Raw genomic sequence first — 20,008 nt, forward strand, 5'->3', positions numbered from 1 at the left:
CACAAACAAGAGTGTGCAATATAGAAGGGTACATTCTGCACCATGTTTGAAGTCAGGAGCTATTGAAATTTTACATTTAGAAAAATTCATGTAAAAACGTGTGAGATGAAAATGGGCAAACTAAAGGGTGTGCAATGTGTAGGCCCACAGTGTACATTCGGAACCTTGTTTGACGTCCCTAGGTCACATGACCAAGGAGCTATTGAAATTTAACATTTTGAAAAATGTATGTAAAATCTTGTGAGATGAAAATGGAGAAACTAAAGGGTGTGCAATATAGAAGGGTAGTCAGTGGACATTCTGAATCTTGTTTGAAGTCATTAGATCACATGACCAAGGAGCTATTGAAATTCAAAAATGTAAATAAATAATTTAAAATAGTGCGAGATGTAAATTGACAAAAAATAAATGTGTGCAATGTGTGTATGCCATCGGGTTAGCTAGAACCAGTTTTGAAAGTTTTAGGAGTAATGGTTAAATAGCTATTGAAATTTGAAAATGTTGATTTGTCACTATGTTGACGGTCTCTAACTGCTACTGGTGGACGTAAGTAAGACTACAGGCGTATATCCGTCGAATATCCGTCGAATATCCAACCTGAAACTGTTTTTACCTCCGTGAGGGCACACAGTGTGTTGTGAACGTTTTAATTTGTATAAACTACCTTAAATTTGGCTGGACCCCAGGAAGAGTAGCCTAATGGGGATCCATAATAAATACAAATAAATAGGAGTAAGTCTACATAACGGTATACGCGACACATTCACTGTCGCCTCATAAGATACATATTACATTTGCACAATAGCATGAATTGATACTATGAATGTCTAGCTATGCATCTATTGATTTTAGCATTACATCTGTGAACGGAACAAGTCAGACTAAAACTGGCTAAATAACGTATATTACTGAGCGGACGGAGCACATTATGATTACCAGATGTGACCGTACGCACACGCCCAACTCTCACAAAGTTAAACATTAAGCACATCTACATTTTAAATACACAACAAATCACATAGATGCTTATAATAAACATACCGGATTATGAAAAGGTTCTTGGTTATAAAATGACATTTCTCCAAATCTCACTGTCAGTCGAAGCGTCTTTCTTCTCAGTTGCTCAACGCTCTCCTCTCAGTGATGATAGAATTTCAGAGATGTTCTGTTTCGTTTTTTCATGCGTTGAAGGGGGCGGAGGAGGAAGTAAGTAACAATGTGGCCTAGTTTACAATGCCCTCGTTACATTTAGGGGTTTTAACCTAAGGAGTACATCTGTCGAACACATGTATATATGCTGCAGTTGAGCGTTATCGGATTTACCTTACTTGGTAGGCCTACACAGACTAGTCAAGAGACGATGCGCGCCGATATATTCTTATGCTTTTATAATCATTAACCAGCAATCACTCACAGTCAGGTGATGAGCCAAAGTTGGATAAAGTTTGCTGTGTGTAGAGGTCAGTTTGTCTCCATGCACATACACATGCATTCTAACATCACCATGAAAAATGTAATCCTAATGGAACCTTTTTAATTTAAAATAATTTCTTATTCCATATCCTAATTAATTGCCCTATTGACACCTCAAACCGAGAAAACGAACTGTAGGTTACAACTGTTCTTTAGCCTACTGAGGAAGGCAGGGGTACAGAACAATGGTGTTTGTTTTTATGCTGCTTTTGTAACCAATTGGGAGGTGGAATTTACCAGTTGTGCAGTCATAAATACTAGTCGGATGCATTCAAGTGCTTTGAACTAGTTGAGAAACGCTGATTGGCTAATGGCCAACAAGCTGGGTAAACCAAAAACAAAAAATACAGCTATCATGCTTGCAAACAAATGATAGTGATCAAAACCCATATTCAAAGATTGCTTTTTATAAATAATGTTTTGTTGTTGCATTTAACTGTCGAAAATGCTGTTATCGAGGTAATTTCCTTAGTATGTGACATCAGAGGCCACCATGTGGGAGAAGTGGGAGCTGATAAATGAGTTTGCCACTAGTAATTAACAGTTGGAGGGAGAGTTGTTCAAGTGGATTTTTCCCAGTCGTATGTGGTCATTTCCCACTTCCCACTTGGATACGAATGCAGCATGAGTGCTTTCAATGACTGGAACCACATGATCAATTTCCAAACAGGATGATGACTAAGGGGCCCCACATCCAAGTTAGATGTTACAGTAAACCCTTACTCTGGCTGGGAGAGCCAGTGAGGGTGGAGGCTTTTGCTCTAGCCAAGCAGTAAGACACCTTTTAAAACATGGTCTTCTACCATATCATAGATTTTATGTCAGCTTTTTCCTTTGGGGAAAGGACAAAAACTGAACACCATTTGAAGCAAAAGTTGCTTGTTTACTGTCAGTGTGGCCACCTTAAGTGTGTACAAACACCAGTGTCCTGATAAAATGTTGCATACTGCACAGGTTAACAATGTCATAGGTCATGCCCTAAAATTTACATTACAAATCATTATCACTGGTGTTGCAAAATCTTCAACAAACCAAGGGAATATGACTTGCAGATGATATCTCTAGCAGAACTTCCCCAAATTTATATTTACACTGAACAAAAATAAAAACGTTGGTCCCTTGTTTCATGAGCTGAAATTAAAGATCCCATAAATGTTCCATATGCACAAAATGCTTATTTCTCTCAAACTTTGTGCACAAATTTGTTAGTGAGCATTTCTCCTTTGCCAAGATAATCCATCCACAGGACAGGTGTGGCATATCAAGAAGCTGATTAAACCGCATGATCGTTACACAGGTGCATCTTTTGCTGGGGACAATAAAAAAGGCCACTCTAAAATGTGTAGTTTTGTCACATAACACAGTGCAACAGATGTCTCAAGTTTTGAGGGAGTGTGCAATTGGCATGCTGACTGCAGGAAGGTCCACCAGAGCTGTTGCCAGATAATTGAATGTAATTTCTCTACCATAATTTGAATGTAATTTCTCTACCATAAGCCACTTCCAATGAGAATTTGGCAGTAAGTCCAACCGGCCTCACAACCGCAGATCACGTGTAACCACGCCAGCCCAGGACCTTCACATCCTGCTTCTTCACCTGCAGGGTCATCTGAGACCAGCCACCTGGACAGATTATGAAACTGAGGAGTATTTCTGTCAGTAATAAAGCCCTTTTGTGGGGGGAAATCCAATTCTGATTGGCTGGGCCAGCTCCCCGGTGGGTGGGTGGGCCTATGCCCTCCCAGGCCCACACATGGCTGCACCCATAGCTCCCAGTCATGTGAAATCCATAGATTATTTAATTGACTGATTTCCTTATATAAACTCTAACTCAGTAAAATCATTTACATTTTTGCATATTGCGTTTATATTTTTGTTCAGTATATATGGACGTTTTGAGTGAGAAGAAATCTGAACTTTCTGATAAGGAGGCACTTCCATTTGTCTCTCCTGGATTCGGTGACAATCTTTATATTTTTGGTATTTTAGTAATAATGCCACAAATAGCCTCACATTTATTTTTATTTGTCTCAAAATGTTCTAGAAGAGAAATAACCATGTACTACTTTGTACTGACATTTTGCACATACTGTATATTTTACAACACACTTTTTGATGTAATCCTGCATATCAGTAGCAGAAGTGTATTGGGACCACCATTGTCTCGGTCATCATGAACATGTCTGTTCTCTGCACCCTCCTCTCTCTCCTGGGAACTGGTGAGTCAGTGACACCCATATTTAAGGTCAATCAAAGTTTTGAATCCCGGATTGCCCCTTTAAATCAAATCAAACACTTGGAGATAAATCAACTGTATAAATGGTGTCTAGTGGAAAGTGTGCTTGTAATTTAGCTGCTTAAATCCTTAATGTAAAGTGATACCTTTTTTATCCAACTGATCATACATTCAAACTGTTGTCAGCATTCCACAACAAGACACAGAACCAAATGATGTGAGTTTAGTTTTATCGTCTTTCACTGAAGAAACCAGAAACACCTTGAGTGTAGCCACAATCTGTACAAAAATATACATTCTTATGACATAAAAAACAACAACCCATCTTTAAGTAATGTACAATTTGTTTACACAGTGTTTTGAGGGAAAAATGTTTTAAAGCTCTACATAATTAGATGTGAAGTACCTATAATGTAATGTAAAAACTTTGTACACATAAAATAAATGTTATCTGTACATTAAATAAAACAATTCTATCTATATTTATATATCGGATACATTTATCTTTGTGTTATCACTGCTAACATTCAATCACTGCAGTCTTTCACGGGGTTAATCTGTGGTTGTCCAGCACATTACATTCAGCAACCAACCAAACAAGCATGCTGACACAGGCACACAAAGAGTGCACAAGAGGCAAGTCAACATCTTACATTATTACTTCGTCTTGCATACTGAAGGCTACAACCTAAGTTGTAGGATGAGAGAGAGCGAGAAATAGAGAGGAAAAAAGAGGAGAGAGGAAGAGAGAGGAAAATTGAAAGAAAGCAAGTGGTTAGACTTGACTGTTTGCATTAGCCACTACTAGCACCAAAATGTCAATACACAAACTGAAGTTAGGCAAAGAACAACAAACTAACAAACAACTCAGGCAGTGCATTATGGTACATTTAGCAAGTTGGCAAAGATACATGACTATATATTGGTGGCACTATTGGCTGTGATACCAGTCATTCTGCTGGGTTGTCCATTCCTCTGAATTCCTCTGAATCTAATACCAAACAGGCTATTCCTATGGATTGATCAGCACCGGTTGTCACTGAGATATATGTTATTTGTATATGTAGGGGCAGTGAGACTGCAGACCCTGACTGCAATGGTCCCGCAGGCAATGATGATGAACCCAGGGCCTTCACACGGAGAGCAAGGAGAGAAGAAGAAAGATAATGGGATAGATCAAGGAGAGGAGTGGAGAAGGGAAAAAAATAATATGGGGAAACAAGAGTTGATGTTTGAGGGGGGTGGAAGTAAAGAGGAGGTGGAGGAGGAGGGGTCCAAGGGAGACAGGGAGGGTGAAGTGGAGCAGGAACAGGTGGAGTCAGTCAGTGGTCATCCAGGAGAGAGCAGCGGCGCCCAGAGAGGAAGAGCGAGAGGGAGGGAGTGAGACCCAAACAGAGATGACAAGAGAGGTATGACAGAAATATTCACAGAAGGGGGGACACAGGAGAGGTGGGACACTCAAGCCTCCAATCACTGCCCACAGAGATGGACAGCATGGAGACAGGGAGAGGGGTAGGGGGTGGTGCTATTATAAAGTATACTCTCTTTTAAAACATGGACAGATTTAGGCATTCAAAACTATCAGCTCTGAAATGAACAGTCACAAACCAAACAGTTTCAACAGGCTATTAAACCTTTTGTCCTGTTCAACTTTTACTTAAAAATATTTTTTTTGCAAGAATTCCCTATTAAAGACAACATTTCTTCTCACTGTATAAAGCTGGTAATTTGCATCACATTCATCCATTTTAGTTATTTAAATCAAAGGTCCTACAAAAAAAACATACAGTAGGCCCAGGTTTGTCGGATGGCTACACCCCTCCACCATAAACACATTCTTATTCACACAGTCATATCAACACCTCCTGTTCTCCCAGCTCCATCTAATGTGACATCACTGGAGGGACAGGGATCAACAGGTACATCCAGCCATGAGAGAGCCCAAAACCATCAGAGTGGCATCCCCATAGACGTAGGAGAAGTAGTATATATATATATATATATATATATATATATATAGTGAGTACATTCAGTATATCTCAAATGGAATCCTGGTCTTTAGGATACATACTCGGCTGACTTCCAGAAGTGTCCTGGGTGGGAAAGCCTGCGGTTGAGCTTCGGCAGCTTCTCCAGCATGTCAGTCAGCTGGGTGAAGGAGGGACGCTCTTCCAGCTTGAAGGACCAACAGGCAGACAGTATCTCCTACAGGACAGGAGGGAGGGGGTATTTATCTAATCCCACATCCATCCTTATGGCTATAAACACAATGTACAGTAGATGATAATCCATCCAAACGTTTTGGCTCTGGTAGTACAATGTCAGTCTGTTTTATATCACTCGCACACTGAGAATAATATTGTTTGGTTTATTATCATGTCAATACAGTACACTAAGCTTCCCAGAGGACATCACACTGCTCTTTGACCTTACCGTAACCTCCTTGCCCAGGCTGACCTTTGCCAGGACCTTCTTGATGCCCTCTCCACTGCCCACCTGCCAGATGGTGGCCTCTGCCGGCTGGTTGGTGAGTGGCCAGCCACGGGCCTGCAGCTCATACCAAATGGTGCTGGGGATTAAAATATACTGTATGGTTAGCACCTGAGTCCTAGCCCTGTATACAAACAGCATACACCTACTCACACATTAATTTCATGGGGAGCCACATTTCAGCCTATTTATGTATGTATCGCCCACATTTTCTTTTTAAAACATTCAGATGTCCTATATTTAAGTATAATGTACAAAAATATAAATGCAACATGCAACAATTTCAATGATACAGACAGAAATACTCCTCAGCAGCCCCCCCCCATCAGATGATCCCACAGGTGAGGTGAAGGAGACGGATGTGGAGGTCCTGGGCTGGCGTGGTTACAGTTCCGCGGCTGTGAGGCCGGTTGGATGCACTGCCAAATTCTCTAAAATTACGTTGGAGGCGGCTTATGGTACAGAAAAGAACATTCCATTCTCTGGCAACAGCTCTGTTGGACATTCCTGCAGTCAGCATGCCAATGGCACGCTCACTCAAAACTTCAGGCATCTGTGGCATTGGGTTGTGTGACAAAACTGCACATTTTAGAGTGGCATTTTATTGTCCCCGGCACAAGGTGCACCTGTGTAATGATCATGCTGTTTAATCAGCTTCTCGATATGCCACACCTGTCAGGTGGATGGATTATCTTGGCAGAGAAAGGCTCACTAACAGGGATGTAAACACATGTGTGCACAAAATTTGAGAGAAATAAGCTTTTTGTGGGTATGAAAAATGTCTGGGATCTTTTATTTCAGCTCATGAAACATGGGACCAACATGTTGCATCTATATTTTTGTTCAGTATAAATGCAGTATTATTATTATGACAGGATGTAAGATGAGATGAAGTTGTGTGTACCCAAAGGCATAGACGTCTGCAGCATTGGAGAAAGGCAGGCGGTCCTCATGGTTCCCAGTGCCCATCCTGCGGACGATCTCAGGGGCCAGGTAGTAGATCCAGCCATGAGGGAGCCTCAGCTCATTCTCTTGCCTAGACACACACACAGACAACCACAGATGGACAAACATACATTTTTGATCCTTCATCTGGACTGAAAAGGTGTAGAAGTATACTCCTCAGTGTGTTTAACAATTTTTTTTATATTATTTTTTATATATAGATTTTTTTTGTACCCCCTTTTCTCCCCAATTTTGTCATATCCAATTGGTAGTTACAGTCTTGTCACATCGCTGCAACTCCCGTATGGACTAAGGAGAGGCGAAGGTCGAGAGCCATGCGTCCTCCGAAACACAACCCAACCAAGCCGCACTACTTCTTGACACAAGGCCCGTTTAACCCGGAAGCCAGCCACACCAATGTGTCGGAGGAAACAAAGTACACCTGGCAACCGCATCAGCGTGCATGCGCCCGGCCCGCCACAGGAGTCGCTAGAGCGCGATGCCCTAACCCGGTTGTGGCTGGCTGCAACACAGCCCGGTATTGAACCAGGATCTGTAGTAACACAGCTAGCACTACGATGCAGCGCCTTAGACAGCTGCGCCACTTGGGAGGCTAGTGTGTTTAACTTTTGACAACGTTTTTTTTTGCTTACCTCTTGTGGTACTCTTGTACCACTCCGGACATTCCAAAAAGGCCAAAGTCTGTGATTACCACTTTGTTTGTGTCATAGAACACATTCTTGGACTTCAGGTCCTTGTGAACGATTCCTTTAGCGTGAAGGTAGCCCATACCCTGAGGAAGAGGTCAGAGTTTAGTCACTTTCAGTGAAAGGAAGAGTAAGCTGCTTACAATGTACTTACAATTCAAGAGAAGTTGAGTAGTACCACACCTTAACAATTTCCTGAGCGATCTGCCTTGTCTTGTTGATGTCTAGCGTGTTCTTGGCATCTCTTACAACAGAGAATAGTGTCCGACCTTTGCAGAAACTGAGAGAAAACAAGAGGAAATGTCAAAACAAAGCCTTTCCTGGTTTCCTCATTTGTTAAACCAAGACACATTTAATACCTCTCATAGATTGATTCAAGGGTTCCAGCTTTTCCCTGCTCAACTCCCCTAAACATCCCCACCTCCCTTTCCCACTTCCCTCCCCCTAACCTGGTGATGATGGCGAGGTGTGGCGGGGCCATGCAGGCCCCCATGAAGAGGACCACGTTCTCGTGGCGGGTCTGTCTGTAGTTCATCACTTCCTTCTTAAACAGCTTCAGGTGGTCCTGGTTATTACCATCTATCTCCAGCAGCCGAATGGCCACCTCTCCATGCCAGCGCCCCTTATGAACCTTCCCCCAACGGCCCTGGAATAGGGAAGTATGTATGGGTACTTGTGTTATTAGCTATTTTTTTCAGTTCCTATTCAAGGAACTCTAATTTAGTCCATTGGCCTTTTTTTTATTTAAAGGAGACATGCAGATACCAATTGACTTTGAATATGAGCCCTACTACCCCACCTCTGTGTAGATACAGCTGTTGTCATATACACTTATTGGCCAGTTTATTAGGTACATCCATCTAGCACTGGGTCAGACACCTCTGTAGCCATGAAGGGATGCCACAATGTTCAGACGCTGTGGTGTTCCAACATTGCAAAATTGGTAGCATAGGACCTAACGTGCGCCGGGAAAACATTCCCCACACCATTACACCACCGCCATCAGCCTGTACTGTTGACACCAGGCAGGATGGGGCCTTGGACTCAGCATGACACAACAGGAACCGGGATTCGTCGGACCAGGCAATGTTTTTCTACTCCTCAATTGTCCAGTGTTGGTGATCATGTGCACACTGGAACCTCTTCTTCTTTTTAGCTGATAGGACTGGAATCCGGTGTGGTGGTCTGCTGCAATAGCCCATCCATGACAAGGACCAACGGGTTGTGCTTTCCGAGATGCTGTTCTGCACACCACTGTTGTACAGCACCGTTATTTATTTGCCTGTTTGTGGCCTGCCTGTTAGCTTGCACGATTCTTGCCATTCTCCTTCGTCCTCTCTCATCAACAAGCTGTTTTCATCCACAGGACTGCCACTGACTGGATGTTTTTTGTTTGTCCCACCATTCTTGGTAAACCCTAGACACTGTTTTACGTGAAAACCCCAGGAGGCCGGCCATTTCTGAGATATTGGAACCAACGCGCCTGGCACCGATGGTCATACCACGCTCAAAGACACTTTAGTCACTCGGTTTGCCCATTCTAACTTTCAATCGAACAGTAACCTAATGCCTCAATGCCTGTTTGCCTGTATTATATAGCAAGCCATGGCAACATGACTCACTGTCTGTAGGAGCGAACCATTTTCGTGAACGGGTAGGTGTACCTAATAAACTGACCACCGAGTGCATAATTACCACTTTGTAAAGCTGGAGTCATTCACCTTGCCAATGAGCTCCCCCAGCTCCAGCTGCTCATAGGGGATGTCCCACTCCTGCAGATATACGCTGGTCTGGCTGGCCTTACGGGAGATGGGCCCCCTCCATTGGCCACCGGCCAGTCGGCCCCGGTAGCTGGGCAGGTCCTCTATCTCGTCCCCACCACACTCTCCGTTTGAGTGGCCCTTCTCTCTGCCCTCCCTGCTACCGTTTCCCTCATCCTCCTCTCCTGGGTATTCCTCCTCTTCCTGAATACACAGAGATAAAGCAGGCACAAATTGTGTCATGTCAACTCAAACAAAACATACAATCAGGGGGATATTCAATCAATTGCAGATTGAGATTTCTGGAAATCAGTTTCAGAAGTCTGTTAGATTTTTTTGCTGGTTTATTTGCTCACAACAGCACAGTTAGAGAGATTGGAATAAAAACTGAAATCCAAATAAAATAAAATAACATTTGTATTTGTCACAGTGAAATGCTCACTCACAAGCCCTTAACCAACAATGCAGTTCTAAGAAAAATATGTGTTAAATAAAAAATAAAAGTTACAAATAATTAAAGAGCAGCAGTAAAATAACAATAGCGAAGCTATATACAGTGGGTACCGGTACAGAGCGTAAAAGAGGGGAGTGGGGGGAGGGCAATGCAAAAAGTCTGGGTAGCCATTTGATTAGCTGTTCAGGAGTCTTATTGCTTGAGGTAGAAGCTGTTAATTATTTTGGATCTAGACTTGGTGCTCCGATACCGCTTGCCGTATGGTAGAACAGTCTATGACTAGGGTGGCTGGAGTCTTTGACAATTTTTAGGGCCTTCCTCTGACACCGCCTGGTATAGAGGTCCTGGATGGCAGGAAGCTTGGCCCCAGTAATGTACTGGGCCTTACGCACTACCCTTTGTAGTGCCTTGCGGTCGGAGGTCGAGCAGTTGCCATAACAGGCAGTGATGCAACCAGTCAGAATGCTCTCGATGGTGCAGCTGTAGAAGCTTTTGAGGATCTGAGGACCCATGCCAAATCTTTTCAGAATCTTGAGGGGGAATAGGTTTTGTCGTGCACTCTTCATGACTGTCTTGGTGTGCTTGGACCATGATAGTTTGTTGGTCATGTGGACACCAAGGAACTTGAAGCGCTCAACCTGCTCCACTACAGCCCTGTCGATGAGAATGGGGGCGTGCTTGGTTCTCCTATTCCTGTAGTCCACAATCATCTCCTTTGTCTTGATCACGTTGAGGGAGAGGTTGTTGTCCAGGTCTCTGACCTCCTCCCTATAGGCTGTCTCATCCTTGCCGGTGATCAAACCTACCACTGTTGTGTCATCAGCAAACTTAATGATGGTGTTGGAGTCGTGCCTGGCCATGCATTCATGAGTGAACAGGGAGTACAGGAGGGGAATGAGCACGCACCCCTGAGGGGCCCTCGTGTTGAGGATCAGCGTGGCGGATGTATTGTTACCTACACTTACCACCTGGGGTTACCACCTGGGGGCGGCCCGTGAGGAAGTCCAGGATCCAGTTGCAGAGGGAGGTGTTTAGTCCCAGGGTCCTTAGCTTAGTGGAGCTTGAAGGGCACTATGGTGTTGAACGCTGAGATTTAGTCAATGAATAGCATTCTCATAGGTGTTCCTTTTGTTCAGGTGGGAAAGCCAGTGTGGAGTGCAATAGAGATTGCATCATATGTGGATCTGTTGAGGTGGTATGCAAATTGGAGTGGGTCTAGGGTTTTGGGATAATAGTGTTGATGTGAGCCATGACCAGCCTTTTAAAGCACTTCATGGCCATAGACGTGAGTGCTACGGGTCGGTAGTCATTTAGGCAGGTTACCTTAGTGTTCTTGGGCACAGGGACTATAGTGGTCTGCTTGAAACATGTTAGTATTACAGACTCAGACAGGGAGAGGTTGAAAATGTCAGTGAAGACACTTGCCAGTTGGTCAGCGCATGCTCGGAGTACACGTCCTGGTAATCCGTCTGGCTCTGCGGCCTTGTGAATGTTGACCTGTTTAAAGGTCTTACTCACATCGGCTACGGGGAGCGTGATCACACAGTCGTACGGAATAGCTGATGCTCTCATGAATGTTTCAGTGTTGCTTGCCTCGAAGCGATCATAGAAGTAGTTTAGCTCGTCTGGTAGGCTCGTGTCACTGGGCAGCTCGCGGCTGTGCGTCCCTTTGTAGTCTGTAATAGTTTGCAAGCCCTGCCACATCCGACGAGCATCGGAGCCGGTGTAGTACGATTCAATCTTAGTCCTGTATTGACGCTTTGATTGTTTGATGGTTTGTCGGAAGGCATAGCTGGATTTCTTATAAGCTTCCGGGTTAGAGTCCCACTCCTTGAAAATGGTAGCTGTACACTTTAGCTCAGTGAGGATGTTGCCTGTAATCCATGGCTTCTGGGTGGGGTATGTACGTACAGTCACTGTGGGGACGACATCATCGAAGCACTAATTGATAAAGCCTGTGACTGATGTGGTGTATTCCTCAATGCCATTGGAAGAATCCAGGAACATATTCCAGTCTGTGCTAGCAAAACAGTCCTGTAGCTTAGCATCTGCTTCATCTGACCACTTTTTTATTGACGAGTCACTGGTGCTTCCTGCTTTAATTTTTGCTTATCAGCAGGAATCTGGTGGATAGCGAGGCGAGGGAGAGCTTTGTATGCGTCTGTGTGTGGAGTAAAGGTGGTCTAGAGTTTTTTTTCCCTCTGTTTTTTTCCCATTTACCATGCTAGTAGAAATGAGGGGAAACGGATTTAGGTTTCCCTGCATTAAAGTCTGCTTATGGCCGTATACAGCTCATTGGGTGCAGTCTTAGTGCCAGTATGTGGTGGTAAATAGACAGCTACGAAGAATATAGATGAAAACTCTCTTGGTAGGGGAGGTCTACAGCTTGTCATGAGATACTCTACCTCAGGTGTGCAAAACCTCGATTTCCTTAGATTTCGTGCACCAGCTGTTGTTTACAAATATACATAGACCGCACCCCGAAAAAGCGTAAAACCCACCAGCTGTATGTTACTCATGTCGTCGTTCAGCCACCACTCGGTGAAAAATAAGATATTACAGTTTTTAATGTTCCGTTGGTAGGATATACGTGCTCATAGTTTGTCTATCATTTTATCTAATGATTGTACGTTGGCTAATAGGACCGATAGTAAAGGCAGATTACCCACTCGCTGTCGGATCCTTACAAGCACCCAGACCTAGGTCCCCGATATCTCCGTCTCTTTCTCCTGCAAATGACGAGGATGAGGGCCTTGTCGGGTGTCTGGAGAAAATCCTTCGCGACTGACTCATTAAAGAAAAAATCTTCTTCCAGTACGAGGTGAGTAATCGCTGTCCTGATATCTAGATGCTCTTTTCGGTTATAAGAGATGGTGGCAGAAACATTATGTACAAAACAAGTTACAAATAACGCGAAAAAACACACACAATAGCACAACTGGTTAGGGGACTGTAAAAAAACGTCAGCCATCTCCTCCGGCGCCATCTCCTTAGAGAAATAGAGAACCAGCCTTTTATTAAGTTTTCTATATGGTAAAATGATCGTATCAGTATCATTGCACCACATAATTAACTCGACTAGAGAACTCTCACTTGATCAGGTAAATGCTGCTGGGTGATTTCCCCATTGCAAAACATGGAACCGTCTTCTATTTCACTTCCTCAGCAACTACCGAACAATGCAACCAATTTGTTGAGTTCTTCAAGGCTAAAATCAACCCCATTGGACACAACATTGTATCCTCCAACCTCAACCCCACTCTAGCTCCTACCCCACCACACATATCTAAAAAGTGAAGACTACCGGTGGCCCCCATGACCCTATTGTAACATCAATGTTCAAAACATGCTCAGCTGCTTTCAACCTGTTCAACAATTCTCTCCACACTGGGCAGGTGCCGTCACTGTTCAACATCGCTGCCATCACCCCCTTGCTCAAGAAACCAAGACCTCATCTCAAACTACAGGCCTATTTCCAACCTCCCATTTTTATCTAAAGTCCTGGAAAAGATAGTGGCAACTCAGCTTCACTCACACATCAGTGCTAACCAGCTTTATGAAGCTCACCAGTCTGGCTTTAGGTCCTTGCACAGTACTGAGACAGCCCTGGTGAAGGTTATAAATGACCTGCTCATGGCTGCAGATACAGGATCCCCCACCATCTTGATTCCTCTGGACCTCAGTGCTGCTTTTGACACAGTAGATCACACCATTCTACTGGAGCACCTCAGAGAGCACACTGCCAATCTGTGGGACTGCACTAAACTGGTTTAACTCCTACCTCTCTAACCGCAAGCAGAATGTCACCCTCAGTGAGGCAAGATCAGAGGAGTCCGCCATAGCCTGCGGTGTCCCACAAGGGTCGGTGTTAGCACCTACCCTCTTCCTGCTCTACATGCTCCCACTTGGCCAGATCTTCAGACAGCAGTGTCCAATTGCACTGCTATGCAGACGACACACAGATGTACATTAAAACAAAGCCTGACTCAACATCTGCTCTGTCAACTTTGTCCAACTGTCTGGAAGAGGTCAAATCTTAAAAGCAGAACAACTTCTTCCAACTCAACAGCAGCAAGACAAAGGCAATGCTGATAGACAGCCCCCAGCAGATCAACTCCTGCAGCATCCACCCTACAGCATCCGCCCTGCCATAGACAGCCACATCATCCCACTCTCATCAGTCATCACTCATTTGGGTGTGAAATTTGACCCTGCTCTCTCCTTCAATGCCCACATTAGTCTGTTAAACGCCATTCTTTCACCTGAAGAACATCTCCCGCCTAAGACCCTCTCTCACAACATCTGATGCAGAAAAGCTAATCCATGTATTCATTTTCTCCAGAATTGATAATGGGAACGCAGCTCTTGACAAACTAAAAAGTCTGCCCACACCCCCCCCATCCTTGCTGAGCTTCATTGGCTACCTGTTCCTCAAATAATTGACTATAACATTCTCCACCTCCTCTGAAAAACCTTGAATGGCATCTGACCCACCTACCTGTCAGACCTTATTTTCCACCATAATTTGCAAATAAATTCATTAAAAATCCTACAATGTGATTTTCTGGATTTCTTTTCCTCATTTTGTCTGTCATAGTTGAAGTGTACCTATGATGAAAATTACAGGCCTCTCTCATCTTTTTAAGTGGGAGAACTTGCACAATTGGTGGCTGACTAAATACTTTTTTGCCCCACTGTATTTGTTTTTAAGATTATTATTGTATAATGAAAAGTGCTTTTCAAATGTAATTAATACATTGTTATTATTATTATAATTTTTCTGCCACCAGGGATTTTAGGTACTTACCGCTCCACATTCCTGTCCTTGACATGGAGGTTCTGATTGTGCCAGTTGCTGTGTGTCTCTGTGGGGACAAACATCACCATAAACAGCAGTTCCTAATTTTAATGTAACCCTGTCTAGTAGAAACTATGGTAAACTATGGTGGGACTTACAGTAGACAATGTGGGTGAAAAACCACAGCATTTTAAATGGTCTTTACTCGGACTCTAAGCTGTTGCCTCTTACCCAGTGTCATGGTGGCCTTCAGAGTGTAGTCCAACAGGATATGGTGAAGAGGAAACATCTGTGTGTGGGACAATGAGGATGTTGAGCAAAATAACACAAATATCTGATTCATAGTAAAACTATTATTTAACTAACCCTATCTGTCTTCACTTCACTTCAGAGCATGCATCCTCTAAATTGTGATGGCTGCCTCTAACTCTGTCAGACCATACACAGCGCCAAGCAGTATTCAGTCAGTTCACCTTTTTGTCCACTAGAGAGAAGCCATGCACTGTAAAAGCAAAAGCTATCAGCATGTAATATTATTGCTTTGCTAAAAGCTTGTCATAAAGGACAGTGGCAGATGACAACACATGAAAAGGGGATGGTATTTTACTAGTTGGGCGGGACTACAGGACGCACAGGGAGGGAGCGGTATTAACTCAGTGTTAACTCACCAGGGAAAATAAACTGTTGTCTAGGTTGTAAATAACAGCCAGCTAAAGGACAAGAGGAGAAACAACCACCAGAGGAAAATGGAGAGGAGAGAGCGATATGATTGGGTTAGACAAGGTTAGATAAGCCACAAGCAGTTAAGGAGATGTTATAATAGGATATGATTAGTGATAATAGAGCAGATGAAGTGTGATCAGGAATTGGAGTATGATTAGAGATGTGCTATTACTGCCTTAGGGTGGATTTGGAGTTCAGTGTTGTGAGTTAGAAGAACAGCGTATAAATCTAGAGTGTTTGGGGTGGGGGTCTGTGAGAGATACTGGAGTACTGTTGCTTTGGAGTTACATGTTTGTGGAACAGAGTAGGAATCTAGAGCGTGCTTGGGCCTGTCAATGTGAGGGCCCGACCTGGGAAGTGAAAGCGGCTGTCTCGGGGCCCTTGGGGGCCGGGCGAGGAGTTGGGGGGCGGCGTGGCGGTGACGCTGGGGGGGTTGCTCTGCTGGAAGGGGGTGGGCGAGGAGGGCGTAGAGGAAGTGGTGGAGGAGGGGTTACTGCTGGAATCCATCTGGCCCAGCATGGGAGGGTAGTCCTGAGAGAGAGGGTTTTCAACAGAAAGGTTTCATAAATTAAGGTTCAGGACAAATGAGAGATTCCATGTATGGTGACATTACTATTAAGACACATACACACGTATGCTAAAAAAAAAATCTACCTTTTTGGTTAGCACCTTAGGTAAAGTGCCAAACTGGATTGGTAACTCTGCCGTACGGTCAATTTGATTATTGATATCTGACGGTACGGATTCTGCCCGGCGGATTTGCGGGACTGAAATATAGGGAACAATGACTCAGCACTAAATTTACATTCTTGGGATGTACCGGGAAAAGGATCATTACAGTGTGCATTTTTTGCCGTTTTGTATGCAGGAATGGATCAGGTCTTACGTGGGAGAAAAGATATCCTGCAGGGAAGGGCTTCTTTGGTGCATTTGTTATGGCACTTTAACCTGGAAGCAGAGGAGAGAGTAGTTCGCAGAGGAGCAAAGAATGACTTGTGAACAAATGAAAGTGGCGATGTATAGAAGGCTTCTTCTTACTTGCAGTGTTTGCATTTAACACCAAACATCATGTTCTTTTGACACACCTGGCATGTCTGTGAGAGCCAGGATTTGGTTGAAAACCTTAGAAGGAGAGAGAGCAAAGCATGAATATATTTCAGTTATATCACAGCTTCTAATGTTGGAGTTGCCTACTGGGTAGTGGACAAACTAGGATGTTCAAGAGAAGTGTGTTGGAATTCTGTCATATCCCAAATGGTTTTCATTGGAATTTTCCCAAAACTTTCACGCAATATCAAAATGAATTAATACACACTTTCCAGTCAGATAAACACTGGTCTGGCTGAGTGTCTGCATAACTCAAATTCTACGATTCTTGAGACGCCATTCTCACCAGACCGATGCAAGAAATGTTCGTGGTCTGTGCCAAGGTGGAACGCTGAGCTCAAAACCGGGATGTATTTTTTTCACAGTCCCATCACAAACGCCACTAAGACCCTGAGGGCCTCTAGGGCTTAAACGATAGATACGTAAGTATGGTGTGACACAGGTCTTGATGATGTGTCCTACCTGTGTGTTACAGAGAGGCCGATATCCCTCCTCATCATCTGTGGAGACCCCCGGTGCAATGCTAGGTTATCTGGAAGGGAATGAGAGAGAGAGGGAGTGTGAGAGGAACTAGACAGAAAGGGGAACAGAGGACAGGAGCTAGAAAGTGGGAGGCGGAGGAAGAGAGATAGAGAAACAAAGAGTGGGAGAAAGAAAAGGAGAAAAGTGATGTAGTTCCAATCAAGTAGAGAGGGAAACAGAAAGGCAGAGTTCCCAGGTTCCACTGGGGCATCAGGACTCACGCTCCAGCAGCGTAGGGGTTCCTGGGAGGGTGTAGGGGGCGGTGGCTGGGCCAGGGGTCCGGGTGGAGTCTTCACACCCGTTCCCACTGCTACTGTTAATGTGCATATTCAGGAGCAGCTTGTTCTTCTTCCCACCCCTGCAGAACAAAGAGAGGGCTAGCTGTGTGGGTCACTCAGAGAACAGACACATCATTCACAGAGAAACCAACTCATTCCATAGGTTTTAACTCAAATACCCACACTTGCTATGAAAATTGCCACTCATATTCAATAGAGAAAACACAAAATAGCTAGGTCAATCAACAAAGGAAAACAAAAATGGCTGCCTTAATTTAATTAAAGACGACAGAATAGAGAAACACCCACTTGTTGTTGGGCACTGGCTCTTCTATGCGGTTGGCCAGCTGTGACTCGTGGCTCTTGCTGCGTGTGAGGGTGATATTGAAGGGGAGTTGCAGCAATTTTCGGGAGGGGGACATGCGTGGAGGGTGCTTGGCGCGTCTCTTGGAGGGAGGGGAATTGGAGAGGAGCAGCGGCGAGGAGGGGAAAGCGTCCGACATGCCTCCTGTGTAGACTTGATGCCCCTTATCATCCACACAGGGTACGACAGTCACAGAGACAGAACGGGCGTGGGTATGCGGACTGAGGATGGAGCCACGGGGTAGGGTGGTGGGGGTGGAGGGGCGACGGTCCGGAGGAGGTAAGGTGTTACTATCACGGCGGGGCGGCTCTGATATCCAGGTTCCTGGGTCTTCCCTGATGTCCCCACCTAAAGCAGAAGTCAGAGGTTAGAGTTACAAACAGTACTAAACTACAGAGCACACAGCATCAATAAGCAGAGGTCAGAGGTTAGAGTTACAAACAGTACTAAACTACAGAGCACACAGCATCAATAAGCAGAGGTCAGAGGTTAGAGTTACAAACAGTACTAAACTACAGAGCACAAAGCATCAATAAGCAGAGTCAGAGGTTAGAGTTACAAACAGTACTAAACTACAGAGCACACAGCATCAATAAGCAGAGGTCAGAGGTTAGAGTTACAAACAGTACTAAACTACAGAGCACACAGCATCAATAAGCAGAGGTCAGAGGTTAGAGTTACAAACAGTACTAAACTACAGAGCACACAGCATCAATAAGCAGAGGTCAGAGGTTAGAGTTACAAACAGTACTAAACTACAGAGCACACAGCATCAATAAGCAGAGGTCAGAGGTTAGAGTTACAAACAGTACTAAACTACAGAGCACACAGCATCAATAAGCAGAGGTCAGAGGTTAGAGTTACAAACAGTACTAAACTACAGAGCACACAGCATCAATAAGCAGAGGTCAGAGGTTAGAGTTACAAACAGTACTAAACTACAGAGCACACAGCATCAATAAGCAGAGGTCAGAGGTTAGAGTTACAAACAGTACTAAACTACAGAGCACAAAGCATCAATAAGCAGAGTCAGAGGTTAGAGTTACAAACAGTACTAAACTACAGAGCACAAAGCATCAATAAGCAGAGGTCAGAGTTACAAACAGTACTAAACTACAGAGCACACAGCATCAATAAGCAGAGGTTAGAGTTACAAACAGTACTAAACTACAGAGCACACAGCATCAATAAGCAGAGGTCAGAGGTTAGAGTTACAAACAGTACTAAACTACAGAGCACACAGCATCAATATGCACTGTTATTAATGACAGAAAACATGTCTCACTTGCACTCTTTAGGCAGGAGAGGGCAGCAGTGAGTCGGGAGCACTCCTCTGGTTCAGAGCCCAGCTGTCTCATGGTGTCCTGCACCTGACAACTGGACATCTGCAGCAAAGCATCCAGGGACAGCTTCACTGGTACAGCCTGGACACAGAGAGAGAGAGAGATGGAGAGAGGATGAGAATGAGAAAGAGGATGGAAGGAGACCTGAAACAGATGGGTAGAAGACTGAGACAGGGAGGTGTGTGTGCCAGAGATAAAGTAAGGAGAGAAGGACGAGAGAGAGAGAAATGTAGGAAATGTGTGTGTGGTTGTCCCAAACAAGTTGCTATGACATTCTACACAGATGTGCTGTGACACACTATCAACCCAACCCTTAGACAGGACAGTGTCAACTCTGTGTCACTTCAGGGCAGGCAGGGAGTGGGGGGACATTGTGTAATATGTGACATTTGGTCACTCTGGAGGCTATTTCAAGTCCAATGAAAAACACTATCCTTAAAGAGATGGCTACACTGAACAAAAATATAAATGCAACATGTAAAGTGTTAGTCCCATGTTTCATGAGCTGAAATAAACTATCCTAGAAATGTTCCATATGCACAAAAAGCTTATTTCTCTCAAATGTTGTGCACAAATTTGTTTACGTCCCAGTTATTGAGCATTTCTCCTTTGCCAAGATAATCCACCTGAGATGTGTGGCATATCAATAAGCTGATTAAACAGCATGATCATTACACAGGTGCACCTTGTGCTGGGGACAATAAAAGGCATTGGTGGCCACAATGCCACAGATGTCTCAAGTTTTGAGGGAACTTGCAATTGGCATGCTGACTACAGGAATGTCCACCAGAGCTGTTGCCAGGGAACT

At 44.1% G+C, this 20,008-nt stretch overlaps 2 protein-coding genes across 4 annotated transcripts in view; both read right to left on the minus strand.

The window, feature by feature from the left end:
- LOC139549344 (galectin-9B-like) overlaps positions 1 to 1,644 on the minus strand; it is a 30,711-nt gene extending 29,067 nt beyond the window's left edge. Inside the window, exon 1 of one of the 2 annotated variants that reach the window (XM_071359747.1) lies at positions 1,042 to 1,212. In XM_071359747.1, the coding sequence (XP_071215848.1) occupies positions 1,042 to 1,077 (36 nt within the window). In that variant the 5' untranslated portion in view covers positions 1,078 to 1,212. Of the gene's footprint in view, positions 1 to 1,041 lie in introns of both variants that reach the window. The other variant, XM_071359746.1, reaches the window with a different exon arrangement.
- Positions 1,645 to 3,922: 2,278 nt separating this feature from the next.
- Positions 3,923 to 20,008, minus strand: part of LOC139549347 (kinase suppressor of Ras 1-like) — a 58,690-nt gene continuing 42,604 nt past the window's right edge. For both annotated transcript variants that reach the window (XM_071359749.1, XM_071359750.1), the window contains 18 exons: positions 19,143 to 19,281; positions 17,803 to 18,205; positions 17,437 to 17,573; positions 17,156 to 17,225; positions 16,625 to 16,708; positions 16,473 to 16,534; positions 16,241 to 16,353; positions 15,937 to 16,117; positions 15,532 to 15,573; positions 15,095 to 15,152; positions 14,873 to 14,930; positions 9,573 to 9,815; positions 8,301 to 8,497; positions 8,035 to 8,131; positions 7,798 to 7,937; positions 7,104 to 7,235; positions 6,143 to 6,278; positions 3,923 to 5,914 (listed from right to left, as the gene is read on the minus strand). In XM_071359749.1, the coding sequence (XP_071215850.1) occupies positions 5,768 to 5,914; positions 6,143 to 6,278; positions 7,104 to 7,235; positions 7,798 to 7,937; positions 8,035 to 8,131; positions 8,301 to 8,497; positions 9,573 to 9,815; positions 14,873 to 14,930; positions 15,095 to 15,152; positions 15,532 to 15,573; positions 15,937 to 16,117; positions 16,241 to 16,353; positions 16,473 to 16,534; positions 16,625 to 16,708; positions 17,156 to 17,225; positions 17,437 to 17,573; positions 17,803 to 18,205; positions 19,143 to 19,281 (2,439 nt within the window). In that variant the 3' untranslated portion in view covers positions 3,923 to 5,767. The remainder of the gene's footprint in view (positions 5,915 to 6,142; positions 6,279 to 7,103; positions 7,236 to 7,797; positions 7,938 to 8,034; positions 8,132 to 8,300; positions 8,498 to 9,572; positions 9,816 to 14,872; positions 14,931 to 15,094; positions 15,153 to 15,531; positions 15,574 to 15,936; positions 16,118 to 16,240; positions 16,354 to 16,472; positions 16,535 to 16,624; positions 16,709 to 17,155; positions 17,226 to 17,436; positions 17,574 to 17,802; positions 18,206 to 19,142; positions 19,282 to 20,008) is intronic.

The sequence above is a fragment of the Salvelinus alpinus genome, chromosome 22 (assembly GCF_045679555.1).
Source record: "Salvelinus alpinus chromosome 22, SLU_Salpinus.1, whole genome shotgun sequence".
NCBI lineage: Eukaryota > Metazoa > Chordata > Actinopteri > Salmoniformes > Salmonidae > Salvelinus > Salvelinus alpinus.